This window comes from Podarcis muralis, chromosome 15, assembly GCF_964188315.1.
Source record: "Podarcis muralis chromosome 15, rPodMur119.hap1.1, whole genome shotgun sequence".
Taxonomy (NCBI): domain Eukaryota; kingdom Metazoa; phylum Chordata; class Lepidosauria; order Squamata; family Lacertidae; genus Podarcis; species Podarcis muralis.
The window spans coordinates 7,878,801-7,902,360 of record NC_135669.1 but is presented as its reverse complement, the minus strand read 5'-3'; the positions used below and the strand labels follow the sequence as shown (position 1 = coordinate 7,902,360).

Sequence of the window (23,560 nt, the reverse complement as noted above, 5' to 3'; positions counted from 1 at the left end):
GTTTTTAAATATTTTTATTTTGTATTTTGTATTTTTTCTTTTTCTATTTTTTAATGTAAAAATCATAATAAAAATTTTATAAAAAACAAAACAAAACAGAATTCAGCAACCAGGTTGCTCACCGAAACATGACGGTTTGAGCATATTACAGTCATACCTCGGGTTACAGACGCTTCAGGTTGCGTTTTTTGGGGTTACGGACCCGCTGAAACCTGGAAGTACCGTTACTTCCAGGTTTCGGCGGTTGTGCATGCGCAGAAGTGCTAAATCGTGCTTTGCGCATGCACAGAAGCGCTGAATCACAACCCACGCATGCGCAGACGCCCCACTGTGGGTTGCAAACACTGAGGGTTGCAAACATGTATCCCGCACGGATCACATTCGCAACCCGAAATCGCACAACCCGAAGCGTCTGTAACCCAAGGTATGACTGTATAAAACCTGTTTAAAACATACACATAATTACAATTTTTAAAAAATGGCACTACCCCTTTCATTAAAAAAGGCAGTTTCCAAAGGCTGCTGGAACAAGAAGGTAGAAGGAAAACCAGGAGGGAGCCAATCTGAGATCCAAAGTCTGGGAGCAGTCACTGAGAAGGCCCTCTTCCATGTCCCCACCAACAGCCTGTAAGACTGGGCGGACCTAGAGAAGATCTCAAAACCTGGGCAAGATCATGGGGGGGGGGGTGCATTCTTTCCCAGTCAAAACCAACACTTAGAATTGAGAGTGGAGCTGTTGCAAGAATGGGCTTGTATGCTGCTATAACCATCTGGCTGCAGCTCTCTTCGTGCTAGTTGGAAGTTTCTGACAATGTGCGAAAGCCACCCACGCTTACCCAGCAGATCAAAACTTTAACTTCTCTCTTTAGACAAAAACCAGAACCACTCAGTATTTACAGTACACAACGAACAAAAGCCAGCTTTTCCAAGCAACAAAACAAAATTTAATTCTTCTGCTGGCTTTGCAAGCACAAAGCTAAAAATTGCTACCTTCTACATGAACTACAGTGGTACCTAGGTTCTTAAACGCCTTGGTTCCCAAACACTGAAAACCCGGAAGTGTTCCGGTTTTCAAACGTTTTTTGGAAGCCGAACGTCTGATGCAGCTGTCGGCTATTGTTTCTGGGGCGCCTGCACCAATCAGAAGCCTTGCCTTGGTTTCCGAACATTTCGAAAGTCAAATGGACTTCTGGAACGGATTGAGTTTGAGAACCAAGGTACCACTGTATTTGGCGCTTTTGTTTTTGCTATTTATTTTGCATTTTTGTTTTACAGGCTTTTTCGGTTAATTTGTTTTTGTTACTGTGTGGAACCCAGTTCAGCTACTGATTGATTGAGCGACTGCTGAAATGGATAAAAGCCCCCCATCCAAACAATAACTATCATCAGTGCAAGTAAGCATATATTTATTTTTAAATTTTTATAATCTACAATACTGTCTTATTTTATAGTACAGCACATTGATTACTGCTTTCATTTTACGGATAAATGGTCTTATTAGAAAGTATAATTCATGTTAAATGGGGTTGTTTCCAAAAGTCTGGAACAAATTAGTCTGTTTTGCATTACTTTCTACTGGTTTTGGAACAGAATTCCAGAACAAATTACGTTTGAAAATTTACTGCTACCAACAAGCAAAAAAGAGAAAATTTTATTACAAAAGGTTCTGATCAGAAGGGTACTGTGCCCCGTCGTAACAATTAGGGACGGCACATTTCACGCATGCGCATGAAAACCCACTCATCACATGTCAGAACCTGAAGGATCGGTGAAGCGCCTGCGAGCCTGCGCCACCATTAGGTACCGCAGGCTTTGACGTTATGGTGGCCTCTCTCCTAACCCTCCATTTCTTCCCACTACACGTCTCCTCCTGACGAAAAAACAAAGGCGATGCTTCTTTTCCTCTCCCTCCGTAGCCTGGATTTCTTCTTTCCCCTCAGCAATACCAGGACCGGGCACGCTCATTAGGCATGTTAATATATTCACCATCCGTTCCCGCCCCCTTTCGCTTTACCGGAAGCCGGTTTGCGACCTGTGGGAAAGCGTCGGTGATTTCCGGCGATTTGTCGCACAGGGCTGCGGTTTCGCGGCCAAAGCAGCCTGAACAGAGTAAAGTGGGCTGGGTGGGCTTAGAATAAGGAGAAATGGGCGAAGCTACATGAGGAGGAGGAGATGTTCATAGAGATTAACTCCTAGAGCGGCACGTAGGCTGAGCTTCCGGTTCAACTCGGAAGCCACCATTTTGTTTGTCGTCAGCCATGATATTCCGTGCGGACACCCTCTCTCTCTCTCCCTTGACTTCAGTGTAGTGGAAAGCATGACTATTTGGCACCGGGCGTTAGAGTGAGAGGTCAAAGGCCCTTGACAGTTTTGCGTCGGAAATGCTTCTGGGCCGCGTGTTCTGCTTCCTATCTCTAGGGTCTTGAACTTCCGGTTTGAAACGGAAATCCGCTGCTGGCCGGGTTCCGATTCACTGGGAGGCCTAGTGAGGCCGCTCTAGGCCGCGGCCTCTCTATGGTGAGAGCCCTCTGGCCAATCCTTTGCTCTGGGACGCGGTTTAAGACCAGCTGAGACTGAGTATTAGAGCTCAAATACTCAGAGGGGCCACTAAGGCCTTATGAGAAGGCTAAATACTCCCGGGGGAAGCTTGCATTCTCAGCAAGGGCTGCAATAAATGCAGGGAGGCTAGGAACCAGTTTGCTGGGAGGAGGGGTAAAAGGTTTCTTTTGGGGGGGGGAGTAGATCCATCACCACCCAGAGCCAATGGCGCAGCATCCCTTGCTACATTCCCTACAGTGGACCATCCCAGAGGGCCATGGATGCCTGGAGCGCCCCCCAGCAGAGCAGGTTCTCTCCCAATTCTTGCAGCTTTTTGCAAGCAGGGGAGCCAGCAGTGATGCCAAGGCAGGCATGATCAGAGACCTCCTGGCCATCTTGGAGGCCGTGGACTGCCAGTGGCTCTTTGGGGGCTGCCACCCAAATGCCGCCCCCACCCTGCTTCGTGACATGGTGGTCACGCTGAGGCTCTATGCGGCGCCACCCCAGCAGCAGGAGCCAGAGGGAGGAGGGCTCCCCATCGGTGACCCCTCCTATGCTGCGGTAGCCAGCCGAGCAGCAGACGTCAGCCTGGGCTTCATCAGCATCGTGGCCAAAGTGGAATCGGCTAAAGGCCTCGAGAGGCTTGGTACTGCGGTGGTTGGTCCCGTCTTGCGCCAAGTGGCAGGGCCCTTGTATCTTTTTGCCGTGACACACGTTGCAGAGAGGTTGTGGACCACACCAAAAACTCGGCGCATGGCTCAAGAGCTGATGGATGGTCTCCTTCGGGCTTCAGACTGCCGGTCAGTACCTGAGTTCCTGAGAGGCGCACGTGAAGACGAAACAGGGTGGCTGGCGGTGGTGATGCAGTGCTTGAAACCAGAGTTGACCAAGTAAGTGAACTGAAAGCCCAGTGATGGTTGTCAGAGGCTAATTATATTTGTGGGGCCTTTTATAGGGACAAAGGGACGCGGGTGGCGCTGTGGGTAAAAGCCTCAGCGCCTAGAACTTGCCGATCGAAAGGTCGGCAGTTCGAATCCCCGCGGCGGGGTGCGCTCCCGTTGCTCGGTCCCAGCGCCTGCCAACCTAGCAGTTCGAAAGCACCTCCGGGTGCAAGTAGATAAATAGGGACCGCTTACCAGCGGGAAGGTAAACGGTGTTCCGTGTGCTGTGCTGGCTCGCCAGATGCAGCTTGTCACGCTGGCCACGTGACCCGGAAGTGTCTGCGGACAGCGCTGGCTCCCGGCCTCTAGAGTGAGATGAGCGCACAACCCTAGAGTCTGTCAAGACTGGCCCGTACGTGCAGGGGTACCTTTACCTTTACCTTATAGGGACAAAACGATTCATATGGACCACCCACCAGTGACAATGTTACAAGGCTGTCAGGATTGTTTGGAAGTCCCAAATTGAATGTAACTTCTGTGAGGTATTGTGGGTGTGGTGTTTTAGGCAGAAGGAGAGCAGTGGCTTGTGAGAACTGTGGAATGTTCTTCAGTTATTTCATCCCACTGGGGACTTGAATATGGGAATTCTGTGGAAGGGCAGCTGCTTTGCATGCACAAGATCCAAAGTTCAATCCCTGACTTCTCCAGGTAGGGCTGGGAGAGAACTCTGCCTGAAATTTTGGAGAGTTGCTATCAGTCAGGGGTAGCTAACATCAGCATAGACAATACTGAGCAGAAGGACCAATGGTATCAGGCAGCTTCCTATGTTTCCTTGCAGCTAGTTCTCTAGCCTTGATCATCGCTTGCTGCAAGTGAAGAGTCTGGCGCTGCTCTTGCAAGGAACCTAGGAAGCAGGCGTATACCATCACTTGCTTGTGCCCTTTTAACAGGAGATGCCAAAAACTGAACCTGGGACCTTCTGCTTTCAAGGCTTTTCCTCGTTCCATTCACCATAATAAGGGGCTGCTTCTCTGAAAACCAAGCCTGTTACCACTAAATTCACTTTGTGGCGGCTGGTATTGCAGGCTTGCCACTCTTGTTTCTCACTCTTGGCTTGAATAAGGTGGGTAAATTGCCTGCTTTTTGGCTGCCCCACTGTGGCTGACATATTGGGGGGGGGGGGTATTTCTGAAGTGCCTCCAGTTATGGGAGAACTATTTAGGTGTGCCCAACAGAACTCTGGCTTGAAACAAGCATCTTCCAAAGCCTTGGCCGCCACCCCCAAGTCCCTGTTACCTTCACCACCTTTTGAATTAGTGCTGTGTGACTGAAATTAGCACACATCTGTGAATTGGAGGCACCATACCTCAGTGAGAGAGCACAGGCACTGCATGCAGAAATGCCGTATTGAATCCCAGGCTCCTTGATAAAAGGGCTGTGTCACAGGTGACAGGGAAAGCCCCCTCTTGGCCTGAGAGGTCTAGATAATCCCTGGGGTAGCGGGGCAGAAAGACGGATCTGGTATAAGTTTATGTTGTTAACACACCACCAGCAGTCCATCTATAATTTGATCCTAGGCTCCATTTCATCTCCCAAGATGTGCAATGATTCCCTTTTCCTCTGCTCCAGAGATACATGGCAGCGCAGCCCAGCAACAAAACATGTCTTCTCCTGCACGCTCCAACACGTCACAAGGCCCTGGCTTGGCCCTCACTTGGAGAAAGTCCTGCCGCCCTCACTGCTGCTGTCAGACGACTACCGAGAGGAAAATAAAATCTTGGGAGTGCAGTGCCTACACCATATCATTCGGAATGTGGTAAGGACAGACGTAAATAGGCATTTCGGGGACCATGAACTGGGTCATCAGAGTCCTCTGGTCTCCAGCCAAAAGTTGGGGATGGGTTTATGACTTTGTCTGACTTCAGAATCATCCTCAGAGCCATAGGAGAGAGTGTTAGCAGGGGTTGAATCCTCACACACCCCACCTCCATTTTACTAACTATTTTGCCCACAACTGAAACAGCATTCATGAGAATTGGTAGCCATTAGATCATTGCTGTTAACATAGGTACCCTTGGATCAAAGACTGTTACTTGGCCTATTGTCCAGTTGCATCCTCACTACCTTTGGAGTTGGAGTTGTGAGGGAAGGAAAGGTGGATTTGGGTGATGCTGCTGTAATAGGTTTTTTATAAGAGCAGACACCATTCAGACATAAGAAGACACCTAGTGGATCATGTCAAAGGCTTGTCTAGTCCCATCATTCTGTTCTCACATGCAGGACCTGAGTGCATCTTCTGGACAACCCGAGAAGTTTCCAAGTACAGCATGGTTTTATTTACTGTTGCTTGTTTCAAGCATCTCATGGTCTAAACTGCAGCGCCATTAATTGTTATTTTGTCATTTGCTGTCCTGTTGGGTGGGATTTGTAAAGGTCCCTTCAAAGCTTGTGTCATGCCACCGCCCCTGTTAACAGTAAGGGTGAACCTTGTCCCTTCTACAGAATTCCTTTTGCACAATGCTGGCCAGATGATAACAATCATTTTCTTTCCTTGCAGCCAGCGGCTGACCTCTGCCAGTATAACCGGGCGCAGGTTGTGTACCATGCCCTTTTCAACCACCTTTATAGCAAGGAAGCCCGGCTCCTGCAGGTAATATAAAGAATGGTGTTTCCTCTTTAACTCTACTGAATTGATTCAGGTGGTGGACTAAATACAAGATTACAGATCCTTTTACACTCTACAGTAGGGGGTGGCAATCTTTTTGGTCCTGAGAGTCACACCCAGCAATGGGTGGGCTATTGCAGGGCGACACACCACTGGATGTGGGTGGTGATGGGCAGGGCCTGGGCTAACACATTCATATTCCTATGTAGTTGTGCTTCCCCAGATTCCCAAAGAGCTGTTTGGCAGGCTGGGGGAAGCAAATTTTACATTGGTAGCATGGCATGTGTGGATGACTTTCTGATTTGCTACCCTGTGCTTCTTCCTTTAGCCCTTCCAAACAGCAAGGGAAGATTGTTGTTGTTGTTTAGTCGTTTAGTCATGTCCGACTCTTCGTGACCCCATGGACCAGAGCACGCCAGGCACCTCTGTCCTCCACTACTTCGGTTAAAGCCAATGTAACACTAAGTAACAGCCCAAATGTGCTCTATAACATCTGGTTTCTCCCTGATGCTTTCTTAGCATCACGTTTTGAAGGGGCATCAGTTTTCAGGTCACAAGTGGAATTGCTACTGGTTCAAATCTGAACCTGCTTAAAAGAACCAGCCATAGCAATTTTCTCATGTGCTGCTGGCTCAGTAGGGGCTGCTTATTTGTTCTCTTCTGCTTCCCTGTTAACAAGCAGGCTGGGAATATGTATCCTTGCTAAACCAAGACCTGTGTTCAGACCACCATTTTGCAATTTGGGGATGCACAACTGAAGCTGAGGTTCGAGTAGCAAAACAAGGTGCTGCCTGATGGCATGTCAAGCCGTTGGTCCGCCAAGCTCAGTGTGTGGGTTCTGCACTAACCTGCAGCTCAACATAAACACCAAGGTTAGAAGCAACTGATAGGCTTATCCTCTATGAATTCGTCTAATCTTTTTTCGAAAGCCATCACTGCCTCTTGTGGGAAGAAATTTCGTAGTTTAAGCACTGTGTGCAGAAGTACTTTGGTTTGCCTGTCCTCAATCTTCCAGAATTCAGCTTCAGATGTTACTTGCTTTTACTCTTTACAGGTTGTGTTGCTGTGCTTGCTGGACTTGCTTCCCATCCTGGAGAAGGCCCTGCAGCGGCTGCCCCACAACCCCCAGCTTGTCACACCTTCCGATGAGGTGCTCCAGCTGGTCCTGACCCACATGGAATCAGAGCATCGGCTCCCCTTACGGAGGGTGTACGCCAGGAACCTGCCTGCCTTTGTGGAGAGGTGAGCGTTTTAATGGCGAACCCTGTAAGCAGGTAAGACTCCCTCTTTGTGCAGAGGTTTATAATCCTTGATTTGTCTTTTGAGAGGCTCGGCATTCAGATAGCCCGTCATCTGAAGAGGTTGCAGCGAGTGATTGTGGGATACCTGGAGGTCTCCGATGGTCCCGACGAAACAGCTAGATTGGCAACATTAGAAACCTTGAAACACACCATACAGCATGCCTGGCCCAGGTACTTTGATAAGCCCTAAACATTGGACAGTAGTTGTGTATTTGTAGAAGTGCATTTTTCTCTTCAGTTGATCTTGCTTTAAAAAAACCAACCAAAAAACCTGTCGCCACTGTTACGGTCAAGAAGCATACTTCTCAGAAGTGGGTTGGCAGCATGGAAACTAGTCCCATGGCTTTGGAGGTGCTGCTTCTGACCCCAGTGTGAAGCTGAAAACTTGAGTGTAAGCAGTTGTCAGAGCTGGCTCCAGGTCCCAGCTCACCGAGGACCAACGCTAGCCGGTAGTAATGTACAAAAGTCTTTATTGAAGTACAGTTTCCATTTTCAAGCCGCAGCGCCCAGCTCTATGTCTTAGAGGCTAGACCGGCGAAGCTCCATCTGAGTCTCCACCCCCTGTACACCAGCTTAAGACTCTAACCTTACTCCACCTCTTCCGTCTCTCCTTTCTCCTCTGGGTCCTTCTGCCCCCCGGGGTCTCCTCCTTTCTGGACTCTTCTGACGCTGACCCCCCTGACTCCTCCCCCTCCTTTCGGCGGGCTTTGGGACCTGGCTCCCTATCCGGGCTGCCAACTGCGCCGCCCTCCTGTACATTTGAACTTGGCGCGCGCGCCCAGCCTCCAACCTTCCTCTTGACCGTTTCCTCGCTCTCCGATGGAGGCGTGGCCAATCCTGACTCCTCTCCTCCCGCTGGTGGTGAGCCTCCTGATCCCGATACCTGGGACTCCTCCCCCCTACTGCGCTCTGGTGGGGAAGCTGGTCCTGATTTCCAACTGCTGCTCTCTGAGTCCCCTCTGGCCCCTTCTTCCTGGGGTGTCCCCCTAGGCACCCCCCTTGCTCTGACCATGGGAGCCCCTTTCTGTGAATCTTCCGATTCGCTGGAAAGACTCAGAGACCTCGGACCGCTGTCATCGCTAACATTTCCTTCGGATTCCTCCCCCTCGCTCTCTATTTCCTCCCTTTCCTGTGCCTCTGCTCCTGAGCCCCTGACAGCAGTAAACACTTCTGCCTGCCTAAATACAGATATCTAGCTAGTAGGAAATGAGAACTTCTGGTTCCTGAACCTGCCACATGTTTTTGAAATGGATATGGGGGCCTAATACCAGTGAGCCTTAGCTGAAATTCATCAGGCTGTTATGGTGTTTGGACTGTCCTGGTTGTACAAGAGCTTTGACTCAACAGGCTCAGTTCAAGGCAATCAGACAGGTTTGCCTCTTGTCCAAGGTCACAAGGCAGGACTAGCAAACTTGCTGTCACTTTCAACAGGAGTCTGGACCTTCTCTTCTGAGAGCAGGGTCATCATAAGGCTCCTGCACTTCCTCATCCCATTTTTCTTTCCCTTTCCCAAATGCACTAGATACAGTGGCTTAGAGGAGCAGAGTTCTGGCAGCAATATCTTTCCTGTTCCCCTGCAGCTCCATCGCCTGTCAAAAGTCTGCTCCAGAAGGTTCCCATTGTTCCCTACTCTGGGAGGAACCGATAGCTGGATAACCTGTTTTGCATGCAAAAGGACATAGGTTCAATCACTCGTTAAAAGGGACCAGGTGATTGGAAAGATCTGCTAAAGATCCCGAAGAATATCCCTCCAGATATTGTTGGGACAGCCAGCATGGCCAGCTGTCAGGGATGATGGAGGTTGGGAGTCCACATCTTGCTCTGCTTAAAGTTTGTTACTTGTACCAGCTACACTGAAGTTGTAGTGCCACCTCCTCCTGGGATGCAGCTGGCTCCAGAAGTAGCTTTCAAGTCAGGCTGACGTGAGTTTGCCATCTCCTTGCTGTAGAATGTCCTGCCGCCTCGCTGTCCTTCTCAAGGCTTTGCTGAGAATGATGTTGGATGTGGCTACAGACAGGAGCTTAACACCAGAACCAGTGAAAGCAGAGTTACTCCAGAAAGCCACTGAGTGCCTTATCTTACTGGATCACGCTTCTCACGGACAGGTGAAGGTAAGCAAGACCAAGGGAGAGCCCAAGGTTCAGCAGGCCTGTGATTTAGGGAAAAGCAGGCCCTCTGCTTCTTAACAAGAGACAACTGCGGAGCCTCTGGGTGTGTTGCATATGTCTGGCAGTCACCACCGATCAGCAGCTGATCAGCACGCATGTGTCCATAAGAAACAAATTAAGTGCAGTCTTTTTTTTCAAATGGACGTGCTAATTAATACTCTTGTCATACTCCCAATTGATGAGACCACTCCTCCTGGATTTTAATACTAAAAGTAGCTCTGTCAAGGAAGTACACCTTGCAGTGCACAGACAACAGCCTCAGCACCTGGCTCATAGGTGCTCTGCACTTGGAACATCCTAAAATCACTCTCTGGCATCTCCAGGTAGGACTGGGAAAGCCACCTGAAATGCTGGAGAGCAACTGCCCACCTGTCTGGACAATGCAGAGCAATGGTCTGACTTAGAATAAGGGAGATTCTTGTGTCAGAAATAGAGCAAATAAGGGGCTGTTGCTGCCCACTTCTAACGCAATTAAATTTGATTTCTTCCCATTCCTAATATTCAGGTCCTACTACAAGGAGTCCAACGCAGTTGTCAAGATGAGACCCTCAAGGAATGCCTAAGAAAAGTAGAGGAGGAGCCTCTAAAAAGTATCATCACTCCCTGAGCTCAAGTGGGGAGGCTTATATTCACTGTGTTCAAAGTTGGAAGGAAGAACATTCCTAGCTTTTAAGACTCTCATGCTATACATAAACTGTCTAATGTTGGAGAAAGAAGGGCATTAAGAAAAAAAAGGCAATGACAGGTTTGTTCTGATTCATACTTATATGCCACTTTTATACCTCCCACTCCACTCCCCCCCCCCAAAAAAAATCCCTTCAATGCAGCTCACAAATTAATAGACATATACAAATATTTAACAATCTTAGTTGGGTAGCCTTAAAAATAGATGAGGTTTTAAATTGTCAATATGCAAAAATATACCCTGCGGCATCTGGGAATGCCAGCTCACTAGGTCTTCAAGCAGCTGGAACTTTTCCTGTATGATCTTGAGTCTCGGTGAGTCAGCCTTTGAGGAGAAACATCCCACCAGCTAGTTTATTCAGTCCATTTTTCAGATCTGCGCCCACACACTGGGAGGAATCACGTTGCTTTCAATTTAGACAGCGGTTCTGTCTCCTGCTCATACTCTATTTCAACATAAGCTCGTTTTTTCCTGACTGCTGGCCCCTTCAAGGGAGTTTTGCCTTTAGACTTGGGCCGCTGGCCTTTCTCTTCCTCCTCACTGGATGTAGCTTCCTCCTCCTCACTGCTCGTTGCCAGTTTATCCATATCCTTGGCAGAGAAAACAGACGTGTTAGGCATAATAGTGCTACTCGCCTTAGCACACTCCCTTAGCACGTATTTGAAGGTTATCGGTTTTAAGAGAAAATGTGAGTAAAATGAAACATGATAGAAGTACAGTGGTACCTCGGGTTACACACGCTTCAGGTTAGACTCCGCTAACCCAGAAATAGTACCTTGGGTTAAGAACTTTGCTTCAGGATGAGAACAGAAATTGTACTCCGGCAGCAGAGGGAGGCCCCATTAGCTAAAGTGGTGCTTCAGGTTAAGAACAGTTTCAGGTTAAGAATGGACCTCCGGAACGCATTAAGTACTAAACCCGAGGTACCACGGTATATATAATTAGGCCTGGTGTAGAAGTTGTGTGAAACTGCTTGTTGTGTTCTGAGCATCGCTGCCCTTCCTGACCACTTAAGTCAACGGCAGAGCCTGTATTACACACAACTTTTATTTGTTTTATTATCTATGTATTTCATTTATAGCCCACCTTCTCCTCCAAGGAGCTCACGGTGCCACACATAGTTCTCCCCTTCTGCAATCCACACAAACCTATGAAGAAGGTGATGCCGAACGGTAGTGACTGACTCCAAGGCCACCCAGTGAGCTTCACAGCCAAGTGGGGATTTGAACTCTGGTCTCCCAGCTCCTAGTCCGACACTCTAACCACGACAAACCCACTGGCATTTTTGTTCTGCCTGATGTGCAGTTATTCTTGTCATACTTTCAATATTGATTCCCAGCCCTGCTTTGAGGGAGGTGTGTGCATTGTGTGTAGCAAGTACATAAGTTAAGTAGAGCAGAAAATATTGGGAGGAACCAGCAAAGGGTTACAGGAGAGGTTCTACTGAAACAAATGCTGTTCAGGAGCAGCACAGCACTCTGCTGGGGCTTAAAGCCAAAGACCCAGTTTTGCTCTATTATGTTCAGGGAGGATTCCTTGATAGGAATGGAATAAAATCTCATCACACGCCTTCTCCTCTCCCACCTCCAGATTCCAGCATGATTTTACAGCACCATAAGTGTGCACAGCACTTAAATTTGACACAAAGGAAGGGGAGGCAGGCCAGAGTAAACAGCAAAAAGTATGTTTCAGCATTCCATTAGAACAAATGAAACGTAAGAGGCTCTAAATTTTCACAAACAGTTTTTGACGGGCTGCACTTACCTCAAAGTCACTGAGGTCACTCTCATCTACCTCCACAAATTCTCTCTTGTTTGAGTCCTACAGGCAGAACATAGCAGAATATGAGTTGGAAGGGGCCTTACTCCAGGTCAAATACCCCCACCCCCATGCAGGATTTTGCAATGCAGGATGCAATTACAGCATCCCTGAAAAGATCAAGGGGAAGAAAGGAGTGTTCCTTCTCACGTGGCTACACTTTTATTTTTTCCTAATTTCAGTCTACATGATAAGATCCTTCAGCCAGTTCCAAGTCCTTGATCAATGAAATCCAAAGTTTTTGGAACCCCAGTTCTTGGAAGGAGACAAAGCACAAATTGATACATAGTGCCTAAGAGCCAAGTCAACAGCTGTGGTTTCTTTGGCAATGCCAGTCTATATCTGAGGTTTCTTGGCAAGGGATGAGGCTTTGGCTATGATTGTGATGTCCCATATGCAGGGCCTTGGGCTAGCCTCCTAAGTACACGAACATTTAACGCATGGGCAAATAATATTTAGCCACCCCTGTAAATCCCATCCATGACATTATTTCTGGAGGAGGAAAGGTTAGGGAAGGGAACAGAGAACTGTGTGAAAGTTGTAATAAGTGCTGTTTGGCAAGAATGCAAGCCATTTGGCAGAAATAACTTGCAGATCCAATTCTCTCCTTCGTATAAATGTGCAAAGCATAGAGAGTTGCACAGATCCTGCCCTCCAGCCCTGGAGAGTTGCACTGGGGAAAGACTTTCAAAAGCATTACCTCTTCCTCCTCCTCCTTCTTCTCTGTATCCGAGTCACTCTCACTCTCCACTTCCTGCTGTTCTAGAGCTTTGTCGAAGGCATGGATGGGGAAGTTGTAGATATCACCGTACTGAAGATGGAGCACATTAAGGAGGAAGGATGATTAGATATGATGATCCCCAAAAGCACGCAAAAAAGCCACAGATTTAAAGACAACTCTGCATACGATAGCCTACCAAAATAGGAATGAACACTCTGCAGCGTTAGCCAACACATTCCATAACTTTGGGGCTTCCGCTAAGGGTGATCTTAACCCAACCAAGGGTAAGGAACCGCCATCCCACAAGTGAATTCTGGCCCACACGGCTACTTCCCCCAAGCTGCTCCCACCAGCCCATCAGTTGAAGCCAGTGGATGATGTCAACAAGTGGCCGGATTCACTCCTGTTTGGGTGGTCCCACCCCACCCCCACCCACGTTTCAGCCATTTTCCAGCTGCAATTAGTCTAGCTGCACTTAGGTAATTTTAAGACATGGGACTTGACAGTCGTACAGTTAAGATGGTAACATGCATACTTATTTGGAAATCCGATAAGCCAGCTTTGCAGCGTTGGGGGGGGGTCTCTCTGCTCATTCTGGCCCTGGGCTCTCCCCACCCCCCAAAAAAATCCTGCCCTGAGCTGCAGAGCTGAAAGAAAATTATCTGAGGGCTGAACACTGTAAAATTGGGCTCAGCTATACAGGGCTCTAATGTAACAACAACAACAACAACAATTGATTATTATTTATACCTCGCCCATCTGGCTGGGCTTCCCCAGCCACTCTGGGCAGCTTCCAACAAAATATTAAAATACAGTAAAGCATCAAACATTAAAAGCTTCCCTAAACAGGGTTGCCTTCAGGTGTCTTCTAAAAGTCTGGTAGTTGTTGTTCTCTTTGACATCTGGTGGGAGGGCGTTCCACAGGGCGGGTGCCGCTACCAAGAAGGCCCTGTGCCTGTAGGCTATCTGCTGAGCATCATGCAGAATCAGGCCATTCAGTGGGCCCCGGGATCCTCTTCTGTCCCTCCAGCAACAACTCTCAACAGCCAAAGTTGTCATCCAAAACACTGAGGGCGGGGGGAGGCAACCAGGCTAGCAAAGGCTGGTCTGGGTGCCACAGGTCAGTTACTGCTAACAGCAAGGCGATCCTAGGTAGGTATCTGGGTACTGCTTCATTTCTTTCACTGCCTCCTGGGGAAGCAACCTGGTTAAGTGGCCCCTGTACAAACTGCATCACAGCATCTTACCGTCTCCTGCTTGAGTCTCTCCAGCAATTCTTTCTCAATTGCGTTGTCCAGCTGAGCAGCAATCAGAGCTTTTTCCTGGCCAACAAAAACAAAGTGATGAGTTGATATGGAGGAAGGAAACAATGGATTTATCATGAAGGTTTTTCATGACAGATGGAGGTGAGTGGGGAAAAGAGGAGAGGAGGGTGTCTTTTGGAAACAGGTTAGTTCCTCCCATCTTCACTTTAGGTCACAACATTATGATGGAAGATTGGGAAAAATTATGGAAAACTGATTTAAAATTTACAGATTGTTCCCTATTGAAGGAGAATTACATGAAGATGATGTACAGATGGTACACGACACCAGTGCAGTTAGGGAAAATGTACAAAACTAGTTCAAATAGATTTTGGAAGTGTAAGGAAAAGGAGGGGCCATTTTATCATATGTGGTGGGATTGTAAGGTAATTAAAACATTTTGGGAAATGATATACAACAAATTGAAGAAAATGTTCCACTTAACATTTGTTAAAAAACCTGAAGCATTTTTGTTAGGGATTGTAGGGAAAGATCTGCCAAAAAAGCTGAAAAGCATCTTCATGTATGCGACAACGGCCGCGAGAGTTCTGGTAGCACAAGGATGGAAGACTGAAGAAACCCCAACTAAAGAATCATGGCAAAAAAAAATTGATAGACTATGCAGAACTGGCAAAACTGACATACAAGCTACGGGACAAGGATAACTGTGAATTTAAAGATGAATGGGAACCCTTTACAAAGTATTTAAAGATGCAACAAAGCGAACTGGACTCCTTGGCTGGCTTTGAATAAACATTCACAAACTTTTTATTGATAATAATCAGCTAAATAGTTTGAGGATTTATACAACTGTGTAACATGCAGAAAACAGCACTTTTAGAGAAATCAAAGACTGGAACTGAGGGAAGTCGGGGGGTGGGAGTGGGTGGGTTCAGTGGGGGGAGGGAGGAAAAATGGGGGGGGGAATAAGGATGATATGTTTCTGGATAATATGTTTTGTTTTAATTTTGAATAAAAAAGTTATTTTTTTAAAAAAGGAAACAGGTTAGTTCCTCCCATCTTCGCCGAGAGGGCTTTCCACCCTCCTTTTCCACCTGGGATTGCAGATGAGCAGTTAGGAATGCCTTGCTTTAAAAATTCCCATTGGTCCAGCATCTACCTTCCATGCAGAAAGTCTCACGTTCAATTTCTGGCATCTCCAGGTAGGGCTGGGACCGTCCCCTGCCTAAAGCCCCACAAGAGCTGCTACCAGTCCGTGTAGATAATACTGAGCTAGGCAGACCAATGGCCTGACTCTGTATTTGGCAGCTTCTTAAGTTTCCATGTAAGGCAACGAGATCTGGGAGATGCAGCTGGTGAGCAAAGCTCTACTGGGGAAGTTGAAATGGTGGCTCCAAAACATAGCTTCCTGGTGCTGATTGGAGTATTAGGGGAGGCAGAAACAGCAGGCCTTATAGGAGCTGCGTGCTTCCTCTGGGCTGAGAGATAAACTGACAAACAATAAGGAACCACAGCAACAGACAGGTACGTTACCTCTCGCCTCTTCTCGCGCCTTTCGATCTTTTTACTCAACGGAACAAGCTTCCTCCTACAAAGGCGAAGATGAAGTTAGTGGTTTTGCAAAAGCAACTGTCAACCATCAGCTAGGAAAAAAGACTCCAGTTTCTAGGGCTTTTTAAATTATCTTCTAGCTGTGTTTCTATTACAGTGCTTTTGAACAACCCCCTGGGCATTCTGGGGACACCTGAACCTCCCAATTATCCCTTTCAACTTCTTTTTTTTTAATAGCAACTCCTTCATTTTCTGAAGTCAAATGTGACTCTTGTGGACTTTTGCGACTGGCAAACTGCCCAATGACAGATATGCCGGATTTGATATCACGGTGGCCACTGTTCCCGGCTGGTTGGCACGAGTCTGCCTGGGACAACAAAACTCAGGAAAAGGCCCCATGACTTACTGCCTCTTGAGTGTCAGCTTGCGGATTCGGATCAGGTACTGGGTGATCTTGGTGAAGCGCTGCTTGCACTTGTGCCGGATGAAGCGGGGCCAATAGATCAGGTTCTCGTCAATCTCCTCCAGCGCTTTCTCGTAGTTCTTGCTCAGCCGGACCTGCCAAAAATTAGGAAGGGGAGAAGTCTGTGGAGGGTCCTCATTTGCCATTGTTTTTCTCGTTCACAGATCCTTTCGGAGCTCTGTGAAGTCCTCTTGGGTTTTTGCCACCCTAAATTAGGGAAAGTCCTCCGCTGAACTGCCTGGAGAGCTACGTCCAGTCAGAGTAGACAGTGCTGAGCTTGATGGACAAATAGTCTGACTTGGTATAAGGCAGCTTCCTATATTCTCAGAGGCCCATCAGTGTAAAGTAGAGAGAAACAGACTTTGCCATGAAAAAACTTGAGTTTCCATTCTGGCTTAAGATGTCCTTTCTTGACTAGGGCCATGCAGATTAGAGACTGGTTCTTATTTAAATTGCTTGCTTAAGTTCTGCAGAAAGACTGTAATAGTTATGAAGGTGAGACTTAGTTAATCCACTAGTGTTAAGACCAAAGGCCCAGCTAGTCAAGAATTGTTTTTTTCACAGTGGCCAATCAGATACCTTCCATTTCAACTTTTAAACACCTGCTGTAAACTTTTTCCATCAGGCTTATGCAGGCATTTAATGATATATCTTCTCACAAGTGTTTCCTGATTTTAACTTCTTTATATGGTTTTTATTCTATGGTTTTATGTAGTTGCTGTGAACCACTTTGATTTTTTTAAAATGACTTTGTGATGTATAAATATTTGTAAAAATAAACAAATAATTCAACAAGCAAGGCCTGAGTGAAACTCCCCAATTGTGATTATCAGGAAACAGTGCCCTTGAAGGTACATACAGGCTGAACATAGATGTTGTAGCTAGTAGACACCAATAGCCTTATTCTCCATTAAGAACTCATCTTCTCCATTAAAACTCATCTTGAGCCTCTTTCAAAGTCATTAAATTCACAGCTACTTCTAAGAAATGAGGGCTATCTGTGCAATCAAACTCAGAATGTGTGGGTAGCAGCGGCAGAGAGGAATCGCAGCCTCTCCTACAAGCTGTAACACATCCATTGTTTAAAGTCTGATCACTCTTTGAACGATAAAATCCTGCAGCATCACAAACCCAAGCCATAAAGCTAAAAACAAACAGATCAGACCCACACCACCCTAGGAGGACTGGAAGGAGGACTTACCCTTTCCCACAGCCGATTGGGGAACGCAGCACGTTCAATGGTCTTCATGTATAGGTAACACTGCCCTAAAAAGGGAACAAAAGCAGCTTATGCAAAGTCACCACGAGGTCTGCTGCAGCCTTGGTTTGCAAGATGCAGGATGCGGGGCACAATACAAACACAGCTCACACCATGCAAGGTCAATGCTCAGAAGTTACTGGAGCACCAGGCTTCTAGCTGAAGAGCAGGTGCTCCTAAATCTATTAAGAGCTCCAGAGCAGGCACAAGGTGGTCGGATGCCAGGCTCTGGATAAACGGGGACCAGGCAGGCATGGAAACGGTCCTGCCATTGCAAACCCTTCATCTCTGATTTTAAGCTAGAGCTCTTTCATCTTTTCTTTTATTATTTTTTATTTATAAATTTTTATTACCAATTTCAACATAACAAATTATCAAAACAAATAATCTTCATTATTCCCCCCTTTTATTCCCTCCCACCTCCCCAACAAAACCTCCCTCCCTCCCCAAGACTTCCCTCAGCTCCTCTCTCTGATTTCTCAACTCATGTTGTTCTCTGCATATTGTAAAACTGTATACATCCTTGTACTATCTATCTACCATGTTAACCCTCACTAAATTTGTGTTGTTGTTTAGTCGTGTCCGACTCTTCGTGACCTCATGGACCAGAGCATGCCAGGCACTCCTGTCTTCCACTGCCTCCCGCAGTTTGGTCAAACTCATGCTGGTAGCTGTCCAACCATATCATTCTCTGTTGTCCCCTTCTCCTTGTGCCCTCCATCTTTCCCAACATCAGGGTCTTTTCCAGGGAGTCTTCTCTTCTCATGAGGTGGCCAAAGTATTGGAGCCTCAGCTTCACGATCTGTCCTTCCAGTGAGCACTCAGGGCTGATTTCCTTAAGAATGGATACGTTTGATCTTCTTGCAGTCTATGGGACTCTCAAGAGTCTCCTCCAGCACCATAATTCAAAAGCATCAATTCTTCGGCGATCAGCCTTCTTTATGGTCCAGCTCTCACTCCCATACATCACTACTGGGAAAACCATAGCTTTTACTATACGGACCTTTGTTGACAAGGTGATGTCTCTACTTTTTAAGATGCTGTATGTTTATTCAAAACCTGCCAAGGAGTCCAGTTCATTTTGTTGTCTTTGTAAGTAATTTGTAAAAAGTTCCCATTCTTCTTTAAAGTCGAAGTTGCCTTTATCTCGCAATTTGTATGTCAATTTCACCAGTTCTGCATAGTTCATCAATTTCTCTTGCCACTGTTCTTTTGTCGGGGTTTCCTCATTCTTCCATCCTTGTGTGCTATCAAGACTCTTGCTGCTCTTTCATCTTTTCTTTTAACCCTCCGATATTGTGTGGCACATCAGATGTATTAAGATTTGTCACAGATAATTCCTACCGGTGCATAATATTCACAGCATTTTAACCTTTGGGCGGTGCTTATAACTCTTGACGGCTTCTGCACATTGTTTGAAAGGCACTTCCACAAATTTAAGCCAAGCAGCGCTGTTGCCTTCCCTCTAGGGGCCTTGAGAGGTCAAAGACCTATGAGCATAGCTGTCAACGTTTCCCTTTTTTTAAGGGAAATTCCCTTATTCCGAATAGGATTCCTCACAAGAAAAGGGAAAAGTTGACAGCTATGCCTATGAGACCACTAGAATCGCATGGAAAGGGACCTCAGGATAATCTAGTCCAACCCCTGCAATATGCCGCTCCTTCTGGGGGATCGAACCTGCAATATCGGCATTATCAGCACCACACTCTAGCCAACTGAGCTATCCACGAAAGATGAGCACAAGGTACAACATTGAGGAAAACAAAGCAAAGAGCCTCACCTTTCTCTTCCTTAATGGTGGCATACTGGCTGTTTGCCAAGGGGCAGGAGGAGCGGTTGCACAGGCCTGTTATATTAAATTCATTCCGGCAAAAGCTCTGTGTTTTCGTCCTGCAAGGAAGAGACTTGGAATGAAACATTCGTTTCTAGACCTTGTATTACCTAGAACATTAATTCTAATCCAGACTATGGAATGTCCTTACAGAACTGGAAGAATTAAGCTGATGGGCACAGGGTGGTTTAAAGTCAGATGTCTTAGGGACAGCCTTCCCCAACCTGATGCCCCTCCAGATGTTTTGTGCTCCTAACTCTCACCAGCCCCAGCAAGCACAGCATCTGGAAGGCTGCCTGACGATATGTTCTGGTAAACATTCAAACCACAGGCAAAAAAATATTTTGGATTTTGGCTACTCCCTGTGTATTCCTTTAATTCTCATATACAACGCAAGCTGGCACATAAAAGGTAAAGGTAAAGGTACCCCTGCCCGTACGGGCCAGTCTTGCCAGACTCTAGGGTTGTGCGCTCATCTCACTCTAGAGGCGGGGAGCCAGCGCTGTCCGAAGACACTTCCGGGTCACGTGGCCAGCGTGACAAGCTGCATCTGGCAAGCCAGCGCAGCACACGGAATGCCGTTTACCTTCCCGCTGGTAAGCGGTCCCTATTTATCTACTTGCACCCGGGGGTGCTTTCAAACTGCTAGGTTGGCAGGCGCTGGGACCGAACGACGGGAGCGCACCCCGCCGCGGGGATTCGAACCGCCGACCATGCGATCGGCAAGTCCTAGGCACTGAGGTTTTACCCACAGTGCCACCCGTGTCCCTAGAAGCTGGCACATGCCATTTATTATTTATTTATAAATATATACATATTTATATACCGCAATGTCATAAAAATAATCGAAGCGGTTTGCAACAATAATATCTATATACAATCGAACCTACATTAAAAAAACAAAACAAAACAGAAGCCATCTATTAACAGAAAAATGTCTTCTCAATTGACAGCACAGAATAATTTTCAGCAGGCAGTTAAACACAAGGAAGCTGCTGAATCTCCACTGGCAGAGTATTCCACCGGACCAAATCAATGAAACTAAAGGCTCCTTTTCTTGTTCCTGACAGATGTGCCTCAACAGCTTGGGGGATGGCCAATGGTGCTTCTGCAGAGGACTGAACCAGGTGCTTCTGCAGTGACTGAACCAGGATATAAGGTCTCAGGCCTTCCCTACGGTACCCTGGACCTAAGTTGCTCAGGGCTTTGAAAAACTAATGCAAGGACCGTGAACCTGGCTCAGTAGCAGATGGGCAGCCAGTACAGATGTTTTAACAATGACATTGTGCGTTGTTGGCCCGGAGTCCTCAGCAGCAACCTGGCCATGCCCCAAGGCGGCTAAAGGGGGGTATGGCAAAGGCAAGCAAAGGGCTGGTTTGAACATCCAGCAATTGATGTGCTGCAGTCCTCTTAAATCAGGGGTAGGGAGCGTGCAGCCCTCCAGATGTTGCTGGACTACAACTCCTATCCTCCTTGACCACTGGCCAGGAGGCCAACAGATAACATAGCCCTCTTCAGATGGCGTGGGCTCCAACTCCTATAAGCCCCAGCCAGCAGGCCCAATTATCAGGAATGATAGAAGCTGTAGCCCACAACTTCTGGAAACTACCATATGATCTAAATCTACATTTTTAAAAGCGTGCCTACATATTCAGAGGGGACGCGGGTGGCACTGTGGGTTAAACCACAGAGCCTAGGACTTGCCGATCAGAAGGTCGGCGGTTCGAATCCCCGTGACAGGGTGAGCTCCCGTTGCTCGGTCCCTGCTCCTGCCAACCTAGCAGTTCAAAAGCACGTCAAAGTGCAAGTAGATAAATAGGTACTGCTCCGGCAGGAAGGTAAACGGCGTTTCCGTGCGCTGCTCTGGTTTGCCAGAAGCGGCTTAGTCATGCTGGCCACATGACCCGGAAGCTGTCTGCAGACAAATGCCGGCTCCCTTGGCCAGTAAAGCGAGATGAGTGCCGCAACCCCAGAGTCGGTCACGACTGGACCTAATGGTCAGGGGTCCCTTTACATTTACCTTACATATTCAGATGTTATGAGTGCTTGCTCAGGAAAGATACAAATTAGGCAGGGGGAAGCTCAATTTAAATCACCATTTACTTTGGTTATTTTTCCTGAGATCCAAATCTACCCACCCCGGGCAGTACTAGAATAGCCAGCACATTCTGTAGCCCTTAAATTCAACAAGAGGTAAAGGAAAGGGAACAGAATACTTACTTGATCTTAAATGAGCAGAACTGTCTATTGCCAAGAGTGTCCCAGACAACCTGACAAAGAGAGAAAGCTTTGTTAGTAATTCTCCCAATGCTATCTTGTTCCGAAACAGCAACACTCTTTGTCCGATATGCCGTAGCTGCAACCTAAATGGAAGATCCTGCGTTTGAGCACTGGTTTTGGACTGCTAGACGGCCTCCAAAGTCCCTTCCAAAACGTCTATAATTTTGGACAGATGGCAAACACCTTGCTCTAATTTCACCTCTTTTGGCATTTTATCAAATTACTACCGATTCCTCACTAATAGGACGGATCGGAAGCCTGTGGGAAGCTTGAAAGCTGGACGTGGGCCCTGGTCTTATTAAAGGGATCACAACAGGAGGGTTGGGAAAGGCACTGTTGACAACCTTAGCTGAAACAGATGATCTTAGCTGCCTTGCAGCAACTCTCGAATGTCTCAAGCGACTGAGCTTTCAATGCACAGATGGGGGCCTCCAGGTGTTGGCGTGCTACAACTCCCACCATTCTTGACCACTGGCCATGCTAGCTGGAGGGAAGTTGGGAATGCCAACCACATCTTTGGGGGGCCACAGGTTCCCCAGCCCCACTTGTAATGTGATGCATGTGAGCACACCTAGTACGGGAAAGTACATGCATCTGCGACAGGGGTCATTCAGTCGGACTCTGGTTCAGTCTCTGGTTCAGTCCTGACATCTACAGGAAAGGTCTCAGAGCCACCATCGGTCAGCTAAGATCAGGCGCTGTTTCTCAAACTTGGGACAACAGCTCCTATCATCCCGGACCACTGGTCCTGCTAGCTAGGGAAGATGGGAGTTGTAGTCCCAACATCAGGAGAGAAACATGGCGAGCTTCCTACTTGATGTAAGGGAGTTTTCTATACTGTAACCAACTCACTCACAAACAAACAAACAGACACGCTTCTGGAATCAGCAATAATAATAATAATAATAAATTTTATTTATACCCCGCCCTCCCCGGCCAGAGGGCAGCTCAGGGCAGCTAACACCAATAAAATCACAGTAAAAACATAATAGGGGGAAAAGGGAGGCAATTTAAAATACAGGTTAAAATGCAATTTAAAATGCAGTCTCATTTTAAAGTAGCTGATAAATCAAGACCATAAGGGGAGGGAAACATAAGGGTCAGACCGATGAAATAATGGCGCTCTGTGCATGCTCAGGGGTCACCTTCCATGTGTAAAGTTCTACACGGGAAGGGATCCGGCGTGGTATGGTCTGAGACGACGGCCGGGGAGGCACAGAATCACAGAACTGGGGGGGGGGGGGTAGAAATTGGGTGGCTGCTTTTAATTTTGATGATGTATTTTGTGGTTTTGTATTTCGATTTCATTCTGCGAACCGCCCAAAGACCTCCGGGCATAGGGCGGTATATAAATTCAATCAATCAATGGAACAGAACTGTGTGGAGCTGGAGGGACCCCTAAGGGTCATCCAGTCCGACCCCCGCCATGCGGATCCCCGTTCCACACGGGTCTTCCCTTAGTCCCTCCCCGCCCGCTTTGCCCCCCGACTCACGTCGTCCGCGTGCATCTTGCGGCCACGAGGGAGGCGCGACTCAGCGACCCGGCGGAGTCCAGGCGGAGCTCAGGGGAGGAGCCGCGCGCGGAGACCTCGCGAGAGCTGGGCGGTGGGCGTCGCCAGCAGGAGGAGGAGGAGGAGGCTGCAGCTGCGCATGCTCGGCCGTAGACTCCTAACAAATAGATCCATGCGCGGGGTCTGCTTACGGGTTCAGTATAATTTTTGCTTCTCTTTCTCCTCCCCCCCCCCTTTTCTCTCTCTTCCACCGGGCAAAAAATATATATATCAATCAATACAGGGTTATAGCGCAGCCTGGGTGGTTTTTTCCCCAGGCACGCACTCACACAAAGTGGCATTCAAGGCACAAGTGCTTGCTCTCCCTAACACGGGTCCAATTTAGCACGGTTTCCTTTCTTGCTTTCAGGACGTTTTTAAAAGTGTAACGTATCTGCATACAAGTCGATTCTGCATGCAATTTCGCACTAGATTTGGGCTAGTTCTGGAAGTTTAACAGTGACTTTTCTTATTTGAACCCGGAAACGACATGGTCAGCTAAAGAGACGCGTCACTCTTCCTTGATTTCGTATCTCTAGGCTGTAAAAGAGGTGGGTTTGAATCTGACGAAGGGACACAAGATTG

The 23,560-nt window shown here is 47.4% G+C and overlaps 2 protein-coding genes and 1 non-coding gene across 4 annotated transcripts; 1 reads left to right on the top strand and 2 right to left on the bottom strand.

Annotated features, from left to right (window-relative positions):
* Nucleotides 1–1,668: 1,668 nt before the first annotated feature.
* LOC114586028 (small nucleolar RNA U13) lies at nucleotides 1,669–1,766 on the bottom strand. Its single transcript, XR_003704042.2, has one exon. It is a non-coding gene; the product is annotated as a small nucleolar RNA U13 (small nucleolar RNA).
* Nucleotides 1,767–2,081: 315 nt separating this feature from the next.
* Nucleotides 2,082–10,301, top strand: TTI2 (TELO2 interacting protein 2). Of its 2 annotated transcripts, XM_028707975.2 has the most exons (7): nucleotides 2,088–3,428; nucleotides 5,049–5,235; nucleotides 5,977–6,069; nucleotides 7,139–7,326; nucleotides 7,413–7,556; nucleotides 9,334–9,496; nucleotides 10,059–10,301. In XM_028707975.2, exons 1-7 carry the CDS (start codon nucleotides 2,764–2,766, stop codon nucleotides 10,158–10,160), a joined length of 1,542 nt encoding a protein of 513 aa, XP_028563808.2. In that variant the 5' UTR covers nucleotides 2,088–2,763; the 3' UTR covers nucleotides 10,161–10,301. The 2 variants fall into 2 exon arrangements, with proteins under 2 accessions (XP_028563809.2, XP_028563808.2); XM_028707976.2 differs by lacking the exon at nucleotides 7,413–7,556 and having other exon boundaries at nucleotides 2,082–3,428.
* On the bottom strand, nucleotides 10,163–23,029 carry MAK16 (MAK16 homolog). The gene is made up of 10 exons (XM_028707977.2): nucleotides 22,919–23,029; nucleotides 21,366–21,415; nucleotides 19,095–19,204; nucleotides 17,258–17,322; nucleotides 16,000–16,151; nucleotides 15,576–15,630; nucleotides 14,025–14,099; nucleotides 12,757–12,867; nucleotides 12,003–12,059; nucleotides 10,163–10,828 (listed from the first exon to the last, which is right to left on the bottom strand). The coding sequence occupies exons 1-10, from the start codon at nucleotides 22,931–22,933 to the stop codon at nucleotides 10,637–10,639; spliced, it is 882 nt and encodes a 293-aa protein (XP_028563810.2). The 5' UTR covers nucleotides 22,934–23,029; the 3' UTR covers nucleotides 10,163–10,636.
* Between the last annotated feature and the right edge of the window lie 531 nt (nucleotides 23,030–23,560).